Source organism: Heterodontus francisci, chromosome 16 (assembly GCF_036365525.1).
Source record: "Heterodontus francisci isolate sHetFra1 chromosome 16, sHetFra1.hap1, whole genome shotgun sequence".
NCBI classification, from domain to species: domain Eukaryota; kingdom Metazoa; phylum Chordata; class Chondrichthyes; order Heterodontiformes; family Heterodontidae; genus Heterodontus; species Heterodontus francisci.
In genome coordinates this window covers 50722481-50738594 of record NC_090386.1, presented here as the reverse complement: position 1 = coordinate 50738594, position 16114 = coordinate 50722481, and the positions used below count along the sequence as shown (strand labels likewise).

The following is a 16114-nucleotide window of genomic DNA, read 5'->3' as shown; positions in this document are numbered from 1 at the left end:
CCCTGCAGTTTCCCTGAATGTGTAATGAATCAGGTCATGATCAAACCAGCTGCCCCAGAGGAGACTGCATTGGCAGTGCAGACAGGTGACCATGAGGTCTGTCTGTCCGAGACTTTCTTTGGAAAGTTAGAAGATCCAGGGAATGAGTTAAATGGATCTTCCCTAACTGAGGCTCAGCGAGCTGACCCAGTATTGAGAGAGTTAGCCCAGGCTGCCCAGTCTGAAATTGAAGCAGCGGGAGTCCCCGACTGCTACTATTTAAAGAATGAGGGACTGATGAGGAAATGGAGTTCTCCTCACAGACCTGAGAGCAAGGAGTAGACAGTGGTTCACCAGTTAGTGGTGCCGCAGAGGTACCGGAAAAAAATAGTAAGAATGGCCCATGAGATTGCAGTGGCTGTACATGTCAGTATACGAAAAACCAAAGTCCGCATAAGATAGCAGTTTGACTGGCTAGAACTCCACAAAGATGTGGCGGAGTACTGTAGGAGTTGCCACATGTGCCAGGTTGAGGGGAAGCCCCAAGCTACAGTGAAATCTGCATCCCCAAGTCCTATATCGGCATTTGGAGGACTCTCCAGCAGAGGGCTGGTGAACTGTAAGGGACCCCTGCTGAGAACAAAAGGGGACAGGCTAGCACCGGGTTAGAAAGAAATGGGGAAAAAGGGACCAAGAGGGCAGGTTAAAGGAAGTCTGGGAAGAATCCTGGATGAAAATCCCTACTGTCCAGTCAGCTAACCCCGAAATGTTTGAAAAATTAGACCCCACATCCTACTACGTAAACGCAGACACTGGAAGCACACCAACAGAGTAGTTAACAGCATTTACAGGCACTTGCAGAGTCAAAGAAAGTCCTCAAGAGGGCAGAGAAACCATGAGGGTGATGCCTCGCCTAATCGAAGTGCCGCAGGGGAGTACAGTAGAATCTGGACAAATACCTGCAGGCAGGGGTGTCCCAGAGGACAAAGGGAAGATTAGCAAAGATTCCTCCCCCACAATCAGGAAAAAGGGGAACCAGCCATCCCGAGGTGAAAAGCTCTTGCATGCCACACCAAAGCACTGAAACAGAGTTCAGAGTAGAACCACTCACTCCCGCCACCCCTGAGCAAAACACCCACCTAGGGCTAATTAAACCTAAACCTCCCCCTGCAGACCTCAACAAGAACAAAGATCCCTTAGGCGGTCATGGAAATGTGCAAACTGAAAAAACCTCCCCAACAACCACATGTTTATTGGGATGCCAAAAAGGGCCGTTTAAAGCAGCAATGCTACCAAGAAAAGACAGGCTGTAACAACTGTTAGGGTTCTGAATGAATGAGAGAGATGCATGTGTGTTTTCCTGTACTTATCTTCTCTCTAGTCCCTTTTAATGAAATGCTCTTTTTTAAAAATCACATTTCATTCCGCTGGGTGTGGAGGTGTCATGCAGACCTCCACCTGCCAAGAATGAGGCATATTAATTTTGTCATATGGACATTGATTTTAAACTGTTGCTGGAGTGGAGAAATTACTTGTTTGAATATCACCAGACACTGGGCTGGAAGGACATTTGCATGCTAAGAGATGCTGTTTGTGGAGACAAAGGACTATTCCCTGCTCTAATTAACCCAAATGGATTTTGAACCCCAGACATTGAAGGTGTAAGGAAGAGCATTCCAGAGATTGCTAAGGTACATTCCACAAACCTCGCAGGAGAGCCTGTTCCAAATAAGGAGCTAGTCACATGACTAAACTGCTGAGCAACCCAAGGGTTTTTGAATTGTGCCACAGAAAAACAATCAGAAGGCTGTTTGAACTGGAACCTGGAAGAAGAAAGCCTCTCTCCTGGTTGGTTCTCTCTCGCTTTCTCCTCAAGCCACCGGTCTCAAGGAAGACAGGTAAACCTCAAGAGAGAAAAGACTCCTACATCAGAACGAGTTGAAGCATGAACTGGGCCCCAATGAATTGCAAGACTTACCGACAACCAAAGAATCCACATTGAATTCAAAGGACTGTAACTACCAGATATTGCCTCAAACTTTTCCCCTTTATTCCTTCTACTTTTTCTGTGTCTATCTGCGTGTGTGTTTATCGTGTATGCATGCTACCGTGGTCGCGTCGTATATTAGTAGTCGTTAACCGGATTAGTTTAAGATTAATAAGCTTCTACCTTTCTTGTTTAAATCTAAGGAAACCTGTTTGATTTATTTGCCTTACAATTGGAGCAGTGAACAAGGATTCACTGAGGGGTAACTAAAAACATGGTGTTTCTAAAATTAAACCCTGTTACAGTTAAACCAGGCAAAGGCTGACCCCTTCTCACCTGCTCATAACCCTAGACTAAGCAGTCTTATGTGTATGGGGTGTTGTACCTCACTAGACACTTTTGGAAGATTCCCAACAGATGAGGTATGTTAGGAATAACCTCTGATCTCATCAGGAGCAATTAAGTGTTTCTCTTTCATTTCAAACTAAGGTGCTCTCGTACATTTAAGACAACAAATGGCTTCTAGATTTCAAATGTGAACCCATTTCTTCCCTAGATGATCAATATATGCGAGATTGCTGTGTGTAGTGTGTTAATAAATCACAACTTTAAACAGGCACCATCTCATTTTATGGCATGCAAAAAAGATAAAAATATGATGCTGTTTTCTAATATTCCACATCTTTGGCAATATGATTCAACCTATTATAGTTGGAAATTGTGTGACAACTGGAAAGTGGAACTTGTCTGCAGCAATTGTTAGCCCTCCTTCCTTTCTTCTCTGTTCAACTGCTTTTGTCTCAGGTATCAGTTTTAGGCACCAGTTGGCACCAGCAGCAATTAAGAAACATCACCTCCCATTTGACTATCAGTTACCTAACCATTCATTTTGCCTTCCTGCCTCTCTGTCATGACCACATTAAAAGAAGCAACATCAGGAACTTGAGCATTGTTTGTCCAACAATAGCAAACTGCATTATCCAGTTTAAGAAAAAAAACTAAATTCATTTAATGCTGTTTCAGAATACCATGGACAACTTTCTAAAAATAATGCCTTGAAACCATGATGAAGAATTAACATTGTACAATCTCAAAAAATCAAACCATGTCGGGAAATGTTTTCTATCATATTCCGGTTGGGTGTAGGTATTCATCCTGCCATTCCCAATTTCATGCTGAAGGGCTATTGGTCAAGGTTCATTCCCTGTGCTAAGACATACATATGGTATATATGTGTAAGCAAATTATAATGGAAAAACCCAAAAGTACAATGATGATAAAAATCTGAGAATCTGCCTCAGTAAAGTTGAACAATGATCTTGTCAGTGCTACAGGAAGCTCAATATTTATAGAAGGGATAGATGGGATAGATCTTGAGGCAGCTCATCTTTACTGTTTCCAGCTTCCAACGTATTACTGTCATTTCAAAATTAAGAAGACAAATAGTACAATCTGTGATAAACACTTGAGGGAGAAAGGAATAGAGGGTCACAATGATAGGGTTAAACAAAGTTAGGAGGAGACTGCCATGGAGCATAAACACCAGCATGGTCCAGTTGGACCAAAATGACCTGTATCTGTGCTATAAATGTTCCAGAATGCAGGGTGCAGAGATCAGTGGGCCTCTCAGTGGTTGAGTATCAGTAACACAGCGGTGTGCGCATAATGAATGCTGTGGGCAGGCAAAGTTTCATGCTGGGAGCACATATTCCTAAAAACCTACACAACTGTTTTTTTAAAAATTCAATCTCTTCTTAAAAAACATAATTTATACTTTTTGTACCAATCAATGTTACTACTGGGGAATGGAACTCTTATCTCCTTTTGCCATCCAATATCACAGCATGCAACTTCTGGTGAGGTGTAGCACAGGGCAAGTGCAAAGTAAAGCTCCCTTTGCTCCCAGCAATTTACATGTAGTGCAACTGCAGAAGAATATTACTTACTGTGAACATTTTTACTTCCTACACCAGTCATTCATGCAGTAAGGTTTATCTGTGCACGATGTGTAACAACATTGGAAACCTATTTATAATGACTTATGTCACATAGAACACAGTGGAAATCTCCATCTTTATACTTCATTCTAAGTGAGAGTGACAGATTAGTAGTGATGGAATGGGCTAGAAATTGATTTTTGAATTCTGAAATCTGGGTTCAAATAAATCAGACTGATGGGATACAAGTCCACTCCACCTGCTGCCTAAAATGAGAGTGACAGTCTCAACCCAGTTCCATGTGTCCATGTGTTGAAACTGCCCCTAATGTGGTACTAAATTATACAAAATTGACAATCTCAGTCTGGGATACCAAGGAATGGTTGGTGCGGGAAATATCATACTAGTCCAATGGGACATATAGGAGACTTCTGAGCTTGGAGCTGAAGTATGCTGCTGGTGCAATGTAAAGAAAGCCTTCCTTGACATCCGACAATGTTTAATTTACCCAGATCTAGGAGTGCTTCATGCTGTCAAGATACCTGAAATAAGAAGTCTCCACTCTTTGATCAATAGTGTTGATATGTACACAAAAATATTTTAAAAATGAAATGATTGAGAGCAGCCTCAAAGTAATTTATAACAAATATAAGTTCATAGTATAAAATTACCCTCAAAATGTGTTGCCACTTCATTCAGAGTCCACTGGGAAGAGCATAATGCAACACATCAACAGTGCAACAGTGCAGGTGTGCTCCTGAGGTAAGTGGCTGAATTCCAGGAACAGAGCAATGTAGGAAAAGCTTTGTACTTCATACAACCTAGACCACACCTGAAAAGAGTGTTTGTGCTATTATTGGCTCTTGCATGGAACAAAGGTCACATTCAGTTCAGTGCAATACCAGCCTTCACTTAATAACCATCGAGGCACAAAAAAGAAGAAAGGACTGACGGTGTAATTTGCTTTTAGATTTGATTAACAATACAATTCTCTTGCAGTTTTGAATAGATTCAAAAAAGGACCAACATAACTCACCATGAGTCTTCTCTGTGAAAAGGACCTTTGACTCGGTAGTAAAATTTTGACCAGTGAGAATCATTTGTTGTCCACCCGTAACCAAACAATTGTCCATGCTCTGCTTTTCCACCATTGGTAATTCATGTGCAGATCTCTGAGCTGGAGCAATAAAAAGAAACTCATTACAGAATGACACTACTGATTAGTTAACAAATACATTTGAGTATTGCAGCAGCTCTTTTGGTTCTTTGTACATATCTTGCATATAAAGCATTGAAGACCCTCATTTACTATATCAGTCTGAGCTGGTGCAATATTAATAAATGTCCTCTCATGTGTCAGTGCTGTATCTGATAAATTAACCTGATTAGTTCTGGCAAATATACTCAGTTCACCAATTTCACAATGAAACATTGGGCTGAATTTTCTGCACACGGCAGAAGTCCTGCCACCAGGGCCGAAAATGGGAGGTGACCTCGCTTTGGCAGTGGGCAGGGCCCAGGGCAGCATAATTCCAGCGATAGCCAATTAAGAGGCCATTGCCAGGGGTGCCATCCAATTAAGCATGGCAGCCCACTCCCAAGAACGGCTGGCCCAATCAGAGGGTCAGCAGTTCAGCAGCCTTAGCAGTGCCACCACTAGCCGTAGCCAATGCAGAGGCTGCAGCTGCAGGGAGAGGGTGCCTCAATGGAGACAGGTAAGTTGAATTGGGGTTAGCCAGGGTCTGGTAGCCAGGCCCGTGCAATCAGGGAGGTTTGGAGTGGAATTGTGAAGCACCAGCAGCACCGTTGCCGTGAGGGCGTTCATTGCCATTAGTGGGCCCTTCTGTAGGCCATTGAGTGCCCCTAAAGGAGGCTCACCACCTCCCCTACCCGCCGTTGACCTCGCTGGGAGGCTGCCAGGTTTCACTGAGCAGTCTCCCCATGTGCCGTTGGGCCCTGCCAACATGGGCAAAATGCCCACGGAGGTGGGAAGTGGCCCTTAATTAGCCACTTAAATTGTTCAATTGGCCTCCTGGCAGGTGTCCGAGACGCCAACTTTCCCGCCGCTGGCAAAAGATGGCATGGCAGAGGGAAGACATCGAACACAATGGGTTCGTGTAACTACATTTCACAAGTATTTAAATTCTAACTTAATGAAACAAAAGGTACAATTAGTCATCACTTGTTTCTCTTCAGCAAACTGGCAAAAAAAAACAGCCTAGGTTGTGACTGTACTTGCTTTTCCATTTCAGCCAAGCTGTGGGACCCGTACCAACAGTAGAAGGAATAGGTTAATGTTAACAAAGTAGAATTGAGCAAATATTCAACTGTTTTGGTTACCCATGTTACCCTTCATCCCTTCTCTGTCACCAGAATAAAATCAATGAGTTTCCAGCAGCCTGTGTACAATTTCACTTGATGAAAGATTCCATTAACAAATACAGATATTCTTCAGCTACTTTCATCATAATACCTCACTTCCCAGTGCCAATGTACTTTATGAATTCCACTTTATAAACTTAAAATAGCACATTATAGCAAACATACTTGCTTAACAAACCAAAAATAACCTAATCAAGTGAGTGAAGGATGTACTTTGTAGCAGAAGTACAAACAATGAATTTAAATAGAACAGTTGACAGCTCTCTCTCAGGTGATTTCAGCACAATAAATTTTCTATAGAGACAGAGGTAGGAAAATTAAAATGAGCAGATAGCTGCTTGGGTTACAGCTGGGGTTAGGCAATCCCTGCTTAATACCCTCTTGCATATTTTGCCTTTTCAATATTCTATTAGGGAGTTGAGTTCAATCATATGGTGTTCTGTGTTAAAATCAGGAACTCACCACATGCACTTCTGCAACACCATTGTTATAAAAGATTATAGAAGATTATTATGACACCATGCTCAGTTCAACAAAGCAAAATTAGGAAGGTGTACAATTTCCACATTGGCATCACAAGGAGAACTGAGAGAATTCCGCCCTCAAGACACCCTTACTAATCCAAACGGAGGGTTCATCCACGCTGAAAATCGTAAAAGGGTTGCAAATAGTGTGTATACTAACATATATGTCAACAAATGTACTGTTGAGTTTTTCATGATATCAATGTCACAAAGAAGAAAACAAATAAATGTCATAAGTTTGTACTGCAAAAGAGGGATAATTGTGGGAGATGAGGCTCCTGGCACAGACCCTCGCACACTTGCTGGAAATGCACACTGAAGCATCAGAAGTAGAGGTCAGCAGCACAAGAAATACTGCCAACCACTACACCCGATTCTCTGATCCATTCTCTCAGGGGCTTGCGAGATTTGTGCTGAGAGCCTTGTCCTGTAAACCTTCCCTAAAATATTTATTAATGTCTCACACTGTGGAGTTACTGTCCCAGGAACCTAATGTGCTTGAAAATAATCTAATGGAGCAACAAAAGCACTTTGAAAAATAGCACAAGGCATTCCGTTTAACTGTCTAACTGCTTTTGCTTAATTTTTATACAGTTAGGTGGAATACCATATTTATTTTATTTGCTCTCAGGATATGGGCAACAACAGCAAGGCTGCATTTATTGGCCATCTCTAGTTGCCTTGATGTATACTATATTTAAATAATTATTTATTTGGAAAACTATGATTAGTTTGTAACAAGTTGAAACAAACAGAAATAGATATCAGTACAGATATTAGTAAGTAACAGACTCCCAATTTTTTCAAAGCTAAGAAAGAAACTGCTAACCCACGAGTTCATAATTCATAATTACATTTTGTTTTATCTGTTTTGTACTGTAAAATCTACTGTACTGTAAACATTTTCTCCATGTCTATCCTACCAAACGTTTTCAATTTCTTAAAGATCACTATCAGGTCACATCTCAGTCTTTGCTAGTGAAAGAAGCCTAGCCTGTTCAGTCTTTCCTGATAGTTATCACTGAAGTTTGATGTCACCAGACTCCCATTTCTTTATCTAGTCTTTACAATATTAGTGGTGTCCTAAACTATGGTCCTTGGTTTTGGAGCATTTTTCTATATTAACAGCGATACATCAGTTGTTGTTGGTGGTGGGTACCTTCACCTATGTTTTACAATAAAGAATGCTTCAGTTTCATCACCATATGCCTGATGCTGACACACATTTGGCTACAAGATTGGGTGGGATAAATGGACTCCATTGCACACAGTACTAAAATGTGGTCGTGTTCCATGTATTTCATACCTGGTCTCGTTTTATTCTGTGATACTCATCACTGTGAGAGAGTTATACCTGGAGAGCAGCTGTATCTCTGTATGTGATGAACTCAATAAAACACCTCAAGCCAAATATATTCTTCAGAATATACTAAGTAAATTAATGATTAATTGTAAAAACAGTTGAGTTTGAATTAAAAAGCAGTGAAACACAGGCTGTTATGGTCATAACTGTATTCTAATAACCTCTGTACCCGAATGGACTTAAATGTAAGAGAAGACTTACAGCATTCAATGGGATTGGAAGCGACCTGTAGTGAGACAAGCCTACCATTGGCTTGAGGAACGTGCACCCGAAAAACCAGCCTCACTCGGGTGTTCTTCCTGCCGATGTCTGTTTCCCCTTTCCTTAGCTCGATGTCAGCATTTCTCAGCTTCAATATCCCAGCACAGTCAATCCTATTTTAAAAAAAAGAGTATATGTAAAGGTTATATGACGTAAAAATGCAATTAATTCATTTGGCAGAGTTATTTTATATCTGTGCAAGATATCTGTACCCACTATTTAAGAAGGGAGGGAGAGAGAAAACAGGGAATTACGGACCTGTTAGCCTTACATCAGTCGTGAGGAAAATGCTAGAATCTGTTCTAAAGGTGATAAATGAACACTTGGATAATAATGATCCGATTGGGCATAGTCAACATGGATTTATGAATGGGAAAATCATGTTTGACGAATCTGTTTTTTGAGGATGTTACGAACAGAATTGATAAAGGGGAGTCAGTGGACGTGGTACACTTCGATTTTCAAAAGGCTTTTGATAAAGTCCCCCCCACAGGAGATTGGTTCGCAAAATTAAAGCACATGGGATAGGAGTTAAGATACTGACATGGTTCAAGGATTGGTTAACAGGCAGAAAGCAGAGAGTAGGAATAAACAGGTCATTCTCACATTGGCAGGCTGTATCTAGTGGGATACCGCAAGGATCAGTGCTTGGGCCCCAGCTGTTCACAATATATATCAATGATTTGGATGTGAGGACCAAATGTAATATTTCCAAGTTCGCGGATGACACAAAACTAGGTGGAAATGTGTGTTGTGAGGAAGATGCAAAGTGGCTTCAAGGGATTTGGACTGACTTAGTGAGTGGGCAAGAATGTGGCAGATGGAATATAATGTGGAAAAGTGTGAGGTTATCCACTTTGGTAGGTGGAATAGATGTGCAGAGTATTTCTTAAATGGTAAGCGATTAGAAAGCGTAGATATACAAGGGGACCTGGGTGTCCTTGTCAATAAGTCACTGAAAGCTAACATGCAGGTGCAGCAAGCAATTAGGAAGGCTAATGGTATGTTAGCCTTTATCGAAATAGGATTTGAGTACAGGAGTAGTGAAGTCTTGCTTCAATTGTATAGAACCTTGGTTAGACTGCACTTAGAGTACTGTGTGCAGTTTTGGTCCCCTTACCTTAGGAAGGATATTATTGCCATAGAGGGAGTGCAACGAAGATTCACCAGACTTGTTCCCGGGATGGCGGGACTGTCCTATGAAGAGAGATTGGGGAAACTGGGCCTGTATTCTCTCGAGTTTCGAAGAATGAGAGGTGATCTCATTGAAACCTACAAAATACTTAAAGGGATAGACAGGGTAGATGCAGCTCAGATGTTTCCCCTGGTTGGGGAGACTAGAACCAGGGGACACAATTTCAAAATAAGGGGGAAGCCGCTTAGGGCAGAGATGAGGAGAAATTTCTTTACTCGGAAGGTTGTGAATCTTTGGAATTCTCTACCCCAGAGGGCTGTGGAAGTTTAGTCATTGAGTATGTTTAAAGCAGAGATTGACAGATGTCTAAATACCAATGACATAAAGGGATATGGGGATATTGTGGGAAAAGGCATTGAAGTGGATGATCAGCCATGATCATATTGAATGGCAGAGTAGGCTCGATGGGCTGAATGGCCTACTCCTGCTCCTATGTACCAAATAAGCTGCAAATTCATAGCACATTGCATATTGTGAACAGATTAATTGTCAGCCAGGTGACCACTTACTGGTCTGCATTTCACCTATCCAAAAATAAACCATTTTGAGATTGCTCATTCATTATTAACTGCAGGGATGTAATTATTCAACATGTACTTAATGTACTGGAGTTTCCCTTAGGTTGCACTGTTTTGTTCCAGCAAATTTCGCTGGAAATCAGCTAAACCAGTGCAAAAGAGCAAGGAAATTCAAGTACAAATTAACTCCAGCACAAACCAAGTTTCCCTGATATTTGGCGCTGTTTTAACAAACATTGCTCTAGAGCTGGCCCCGCCCACATAACTGACCTTGCCATGTTTCCGCTAATTGCACCCATTTGCAACCCTTCAAGGCGGCTCTTAAAATTAAGCCTGTTTAGCTGCTGGAGCACCTTTTAAAAGTTTTTAAATATTAAAAGATATTTAATTTAAGAAACTGTAACAGTAAATGGTTCTGCCTAATTCTTTAAAGTCATTTTCAGTTATTTAAAATCAGGTTTCTCGTAGGTGATGGACTGGATAGTCTTATTAAACATGTTTATTTTTGTGATAAATCCACTTTCAGTTGTATTAATCAAAGTGCACCAGGTTACCACTCTTAAATATATCAAGGAATATTTTTAAGCAAGAAATAAAAAGTTCCACAATGCTGTTGGATTGTGCTGGTTCATTGGAGGAGATTTTACATTTGATGAAATGAAAATGAGTTTGAGCACAAACTTGAGCAAAATATTCAATTCAGAAAACTGGTGATATTTTGAGCACAATTTGCACCTGGATTTCCAATTGCACCCAAAACCAAAACTCTACTGCAATGCATTTAGCTGTGACCATCAAATGATTAAGGATTAATAGGTGGGTACAAACTTCATCAATGAGAAACATATCATAAGTTCCTATTCTTTCCTGCTTTGTCTGTTCTTACGCAATTAAGGCATGGCATGCAAAATGAAAACTGAAATGTATCCAATAGTTTAATGATCTCACTTTGAATCAAATTCATTATGAATCCACATCTAATCTGCGTAAAGGCTTGAATCAAATCCATCAAAGAGTTGGGGCCTCACAATGCTGCAAGTGTATCACCAAAATCAAGATTGGTGTCCAGTGTGCAAGTGTTGATGTGGCAGGATGCCCAAGTATGTGGTGGTTTTCTTAACTCAAAGAAACCAGAAATGATAAGACAGTGATGTAAAAGGTCCTATGGCACTATTCAAAATAAGTCGGGAGTTTTCCCACCGTCCTGGCCAGCATTACTCCCTCAACCAATATCACCAAAATGATGAATTGGTTATTCATGCATTTGCTGCTTGTGCAATTTTGCTGTGGACGTATTGGCTGCTGCTTTAGCCAACACAACAGTAACTGTACAATATATAAAAAAAAGATCCATTGGTTGTAAAGTACTTAGGTACATTTTCTTTACTTCGGTTTTATCTATTAAGTATTATAAAAGCCAGTTAAATGTAAACAACAGTCATCAAACAGAAATGTTAACACTGTTTCTCTCTCCGCAGATGCTGCCTGACTTTTTTGAGTCTTTCCCAGCATTTCCTATTTTCATTATAAATAACGGGGAGGTTCAAAATACAGTTTGATGCTAAGATAGTTAGGTTGCCAAAAAGGTAAGCTTCAATGGGCTAAATGGTCTCTTCTTACGCGTGACTGTTCTTACGTTCTCATTAAGGAAAGGCTATTTGACTGGGAAGAACAGTCCGGTGACTTCTTCACAAATTCTGGTACCAATACTGCACTGTGGTTTTTCGATAGGAAACGAGATTAACACGAGGAAATTAAATCAGAATGTTGTATTTTTCCCCATGGCAAAGCATCCTACCTAATGGCCCAGATTAATCTTATTGGGGTAGATTTTCAACTGGCTGCCTGGTATAAATCTGGCTTTGCTAATTGGTCACCACTTATAGAAAATGCCGAATTTTCATTTCCATTCTTTTCAATAGAAATGAAAGTCAGGTAGATTCTATAAAGAGCAATTGATCCACAATGTCAGTTTTATGGCCGAGAGGTAAGTTGGAAAGAGAGACTCAAAACTTCATCAGAAGGCAGGAATTATAACAAGATATTAGGTAATTTATAGCCAATCTGACATTCAGTTAGCTAGATATTTTGCAGCCATCCTTATTTTCATTTTAAAGGGAAAGTTATCGACTGAATTACCCCATAGCTTGATGTCTTGTGGTTTAAACTATTGCTTATGGCCAAACTAGAAACAAACATGCATTTAAACCATTAATGCAGCAGGAAATAAATTTGAAAGTTTATCTGTAATCATTCTACATAAAACCTGCACCTTTCCAGTATTAACTATGACCAGTCTGCCAGTGAACTGACACTGAAAATGGCTTTATTTATTTGATTCTAACACAGGACCGTGTAACATGTAATTAAGTAATCATTCATCAACAGGGATATGGCACTGTAGTCATTATGTTGCTAGAATAGGAAGCTAGTGAACAGGAGTTCAAATCTCACCAGGACAGTTTGAAAATTTGAATTCAGCTTTGCAAAAAAAGCTGGAAGTAAAAAACTGACATGAGTTAAACACAAGAAATAGGAGCAGGAGTAGAACACATGGCCCATCGAACCTGCTCTGCCATTCAATACGATCTTGGGCTTCAATTCCACTTTTCCGCCCGCTCCCCATATCCCTTGATTCCCTGAGACATTAAAAATCTGTCTATCCCAGCCTTAAATATATTCAACAATGGAGCATCCACAACCTTCTGGGGTAGAGAATTCCAAAAATTCTTTGAGTGAAGTAATTTCTCCTCATCTCAGTCCTAACTGATTGGTCCCTTATCCTGAGACTATGCCCCCCGTGTTTTAGATGCCTTGGCCAGCGGATATAATCTTTCAATGTCTATTCTAACCAGCCCCTTTAGAATCTTCTATGTTTCAATAAGATCACCTCTCATTCTTTTAAACTCCAGAGAATAGAGGCCCAATTTACTTAACCTCTCATCATAGGACAAGTCCCTCATCCCAGGGACCAATCTGCACTGCCTCCAATGCAAGTATATCCTTTTGTACATGTGGAGACCAAAATTGCACACAGTGGCTGAAATTTTACCGTTGTTGGCGGCTCAGAGTCCGATGAGGCAGAAGCAAGTGAAGACCTCGCTCCCACTCCGCGCCTCGCTGCCCGCCGGTATCATGCGCAGGGCAGCCAATTAGCAGCCCTATTTCCAAATGAAAAATGCACGCGCGGGCAGAAGGCTGAGCGTCGGCGGGGCGAGAGCCAGAAGAGTTTGCTGAAAGTCCTTTAAAAAGGCTTTCAGCAATCTCTGTGGCTCTAAGAGACTTACCTGAAGCAAGAAGGAGGGCGTTGAGAGGAGACACTGTACATCTGCAAGGGAAAAATAAGGGACTGAGGTGGAAAGGACTGAAGGAAGACTGAAAGTGCCCACCAAGCCAACACTTTGAGAAAAATCAGAATCCCACCAGAACTTAATTGCAGGAATGGAAGGGAGAAGTAGCTGCATGCCACCACCCCCCCCCCCACCCCCACCCCCCTTCTCAGAGGACTCCTTACATGTCCTCCTCTAGGCAGTTGAGGCAAGGCGGGAGCTCCTCTTCCCATCCGATGGAAGGAGGAGGCCTTCCCAGGTCACGAAGAAGGCATGGCTGGCGGTAGCGGAGGAGGTCAGCAGCCACAGAGTTGCTAGGAGCACATGGCTCCAGTGCCGCAAGTGGGTGAATGACCTTGTGCGCTCTGCCAGGGCAGTCATCTCATCTTTTATGTGACACGGGAGGGTCAATGGGTGCTGATGCTGCAAGGTCGAAGCCATCCACGTTCAATGATTGGCTGCAGCCACACCTTGGACCATATAATGGGCAAATCTGTGACGCACAGTGGTCCAGATGTGTTCCATCCATGCACTTCACTGGCATTGGTTTGAGATGCAGCACTCAGCCCAAGCAGTGAGTGGGTGATCTTCCAAGTGATATGTCTTAACTAAGTCCTTTGTGTATACAAAGGAGAAGAGGAGAAGAGGGCACATAATGCCTGAGAGGGGTCCCGGACCAGTGGTGGAGTGTCCAACCTGGCATATTTGAGCAGACTGGAGGAGGATGCGTTGATGCTAGCAGGGGAGGAGGGAGGATGCGCTGTAGCTGATGGTGAGGCCGGTGCACCTGGAATGAGCCTGATGTATAGAAATTCAGTGCTGCTGTTACCTTCAGCGTGACCGGCATTGGATGAACACCCACGCAGTGCGAAGCAACCTCCACTGCCAGCATCTCACACAGAGATGTAACAGTCTCCCGTGACAGCCGCAGTCTTCTTCGGCACTGGTGTTCTGACAGTTGCAGGAAGTTTAAACGTGAGTAGTAGACCTTGCCTGCTGGGTAGGCTCGTCTTCTGACAGGTGGTTGCACCTGGGCGACTCTGCCACCGCCTTCCCCCCTCCTCCATTACAAGGCTGCACTGGGCCAGCAGGTTGCGTGTTCCCCTGTCCAGTTGTCCTCCTGTCCCTCCTTAGGGCATAGTCTTCCTTATTAGATGAACCACCTCCAGAGTGCACAATTCCCATTGCTGCTGTGTCCCATGGATGCAATTACTTCAGGTATTACCAGCCTGCTGTAAGGACAGGCACACACAACCCCCTCCCCTTCACCCAAGAAATCAATACTGCTGGGGCCCGATCAGGAGCGAGTTAACACTCAGATGAACCCTGCTGAACAAGCTGAAACTACCACAAACAGTTAAAATCACACAAAGAAATAACAATGAACAAAGAACCAGCAAAACAGTACCTCCAAGATACACTGCCTACCGCTCTTTTAAACCTGCCAGATTCCCGAGATGCCCCTCGACTTGTTTTACAGCCGTAAAATCTGACAGCCTACATAAAATGGTTATCAATTAGTGTTTTAGCGACCTCAATTGCCCTTTAATTGATTCTAAGCTGACGGAGAGCAGCGCCTCAATCTCGCCTGCTGTCCAACCAGCGTAAAATGGCGTTTGTGCGTCATGACATTGGGGACCCAACCCAACATCATCGACCACCATTTTACGTCTCGGACGCCTTGGCGGAATCCCATTTTTCAAAGATAAAATTCTGGCCAGTATTCCGGATGTGGTCTCACCAAAACCCTGTACAATTGTAGCAATACTTTCTTATTCCTATACTCCAACCCCCTTGCAATAAAGGCCAACATGCCATTTGCCTTCCTAATTGCTTGCTGTACCTGAATGTTAACTTTCTGTATTTCTTGTACAAGCACACCCAAGTCTCTTTGAACATCGACACTTACAAGTTTCACACCTTTTAAAAAATATTCTGCTTTTCTATTCTTACGACTAAAGAGCATAACTTTACACTTCCCAACATTATACTCCATCTGCCATCTTGTTGCCCACTCACATAACCTGTCTATATCTCTCTGCAGCCTCTGTGTCCTCCTCACAGCATACCTTTCCACCTACCTTTGTATCATCAGCAAACTTAGATACATTACTCTCTGTCTCTTCATCCAAGTCATTAATATAGAGTGTAAATTAGCTGAGGCCCCAGCACTGATCCTTGCGGCACTCCACTATTTACTGCCTGCCAACTTGAAGTGACCATGAAGCTGTTGGATTGTCATAAAATCTCAAATAGTTCACTAATGTTCTTTAGGGAAAGAACATCGTTACCTAGTCTGGCCGATAAGTGACTCGAGCCCACACTCTTAACTGTCCTCAGAAGTGGCCCATCAAGCCACTCAGTAAGGCAACTAAAGGTTGCATAATGAATGCCAGTCTTGACAATGATACCCACATCCGAGAATAAAAAACAGCTTTAAATGACTGATCAGAAACTGAAAGATTATTTTTGGGAGTTGAAAACTTTGTGGAAAGGGATTTAAAATTAATCAGAAGAAAATGTTAACAGCTATTCTGTATTTCTAAAAAGCTTTAAGCGCATCGCTAAACACTTGTAACAGCCGTACTCTGCACTGGCACGAGGCCAGTGTAAGAAGGCAGCAAAACTGTTTCATGCAA

The 16114-nt window shown here is 42.1% G+C and overlaps 1 protein-coding gene across 2 annotated transcripts in view; it reads right to left on the bottom strand.

Annotated features, from left to right (window-relative positions):
- nfatc2a (nuclear factor of activated T cells 2a) overlaps positions 1-16114 on the bottom strand; it is a 156167-nt gene that overhangs the window by 96009 nt on the left and 44044 nt on the right. For both annotated transcript variants that reach the window (XM_068048166.1, XM_068048167.1), the window contains exons 5-6: positions 8374-8546; positions 4940-5080 (exon numbers count right to left, since the gene is read on the bottom strand). In XM_068048166.1, the coding sequence (XP_067904267.1) occupies positions 4940-5080; positions 8374-8546 (314 nt within the window). The remainder of the gene's footprint in view (positions 1-4939; positions 5081-8373; positions 8547-16114) is intronic.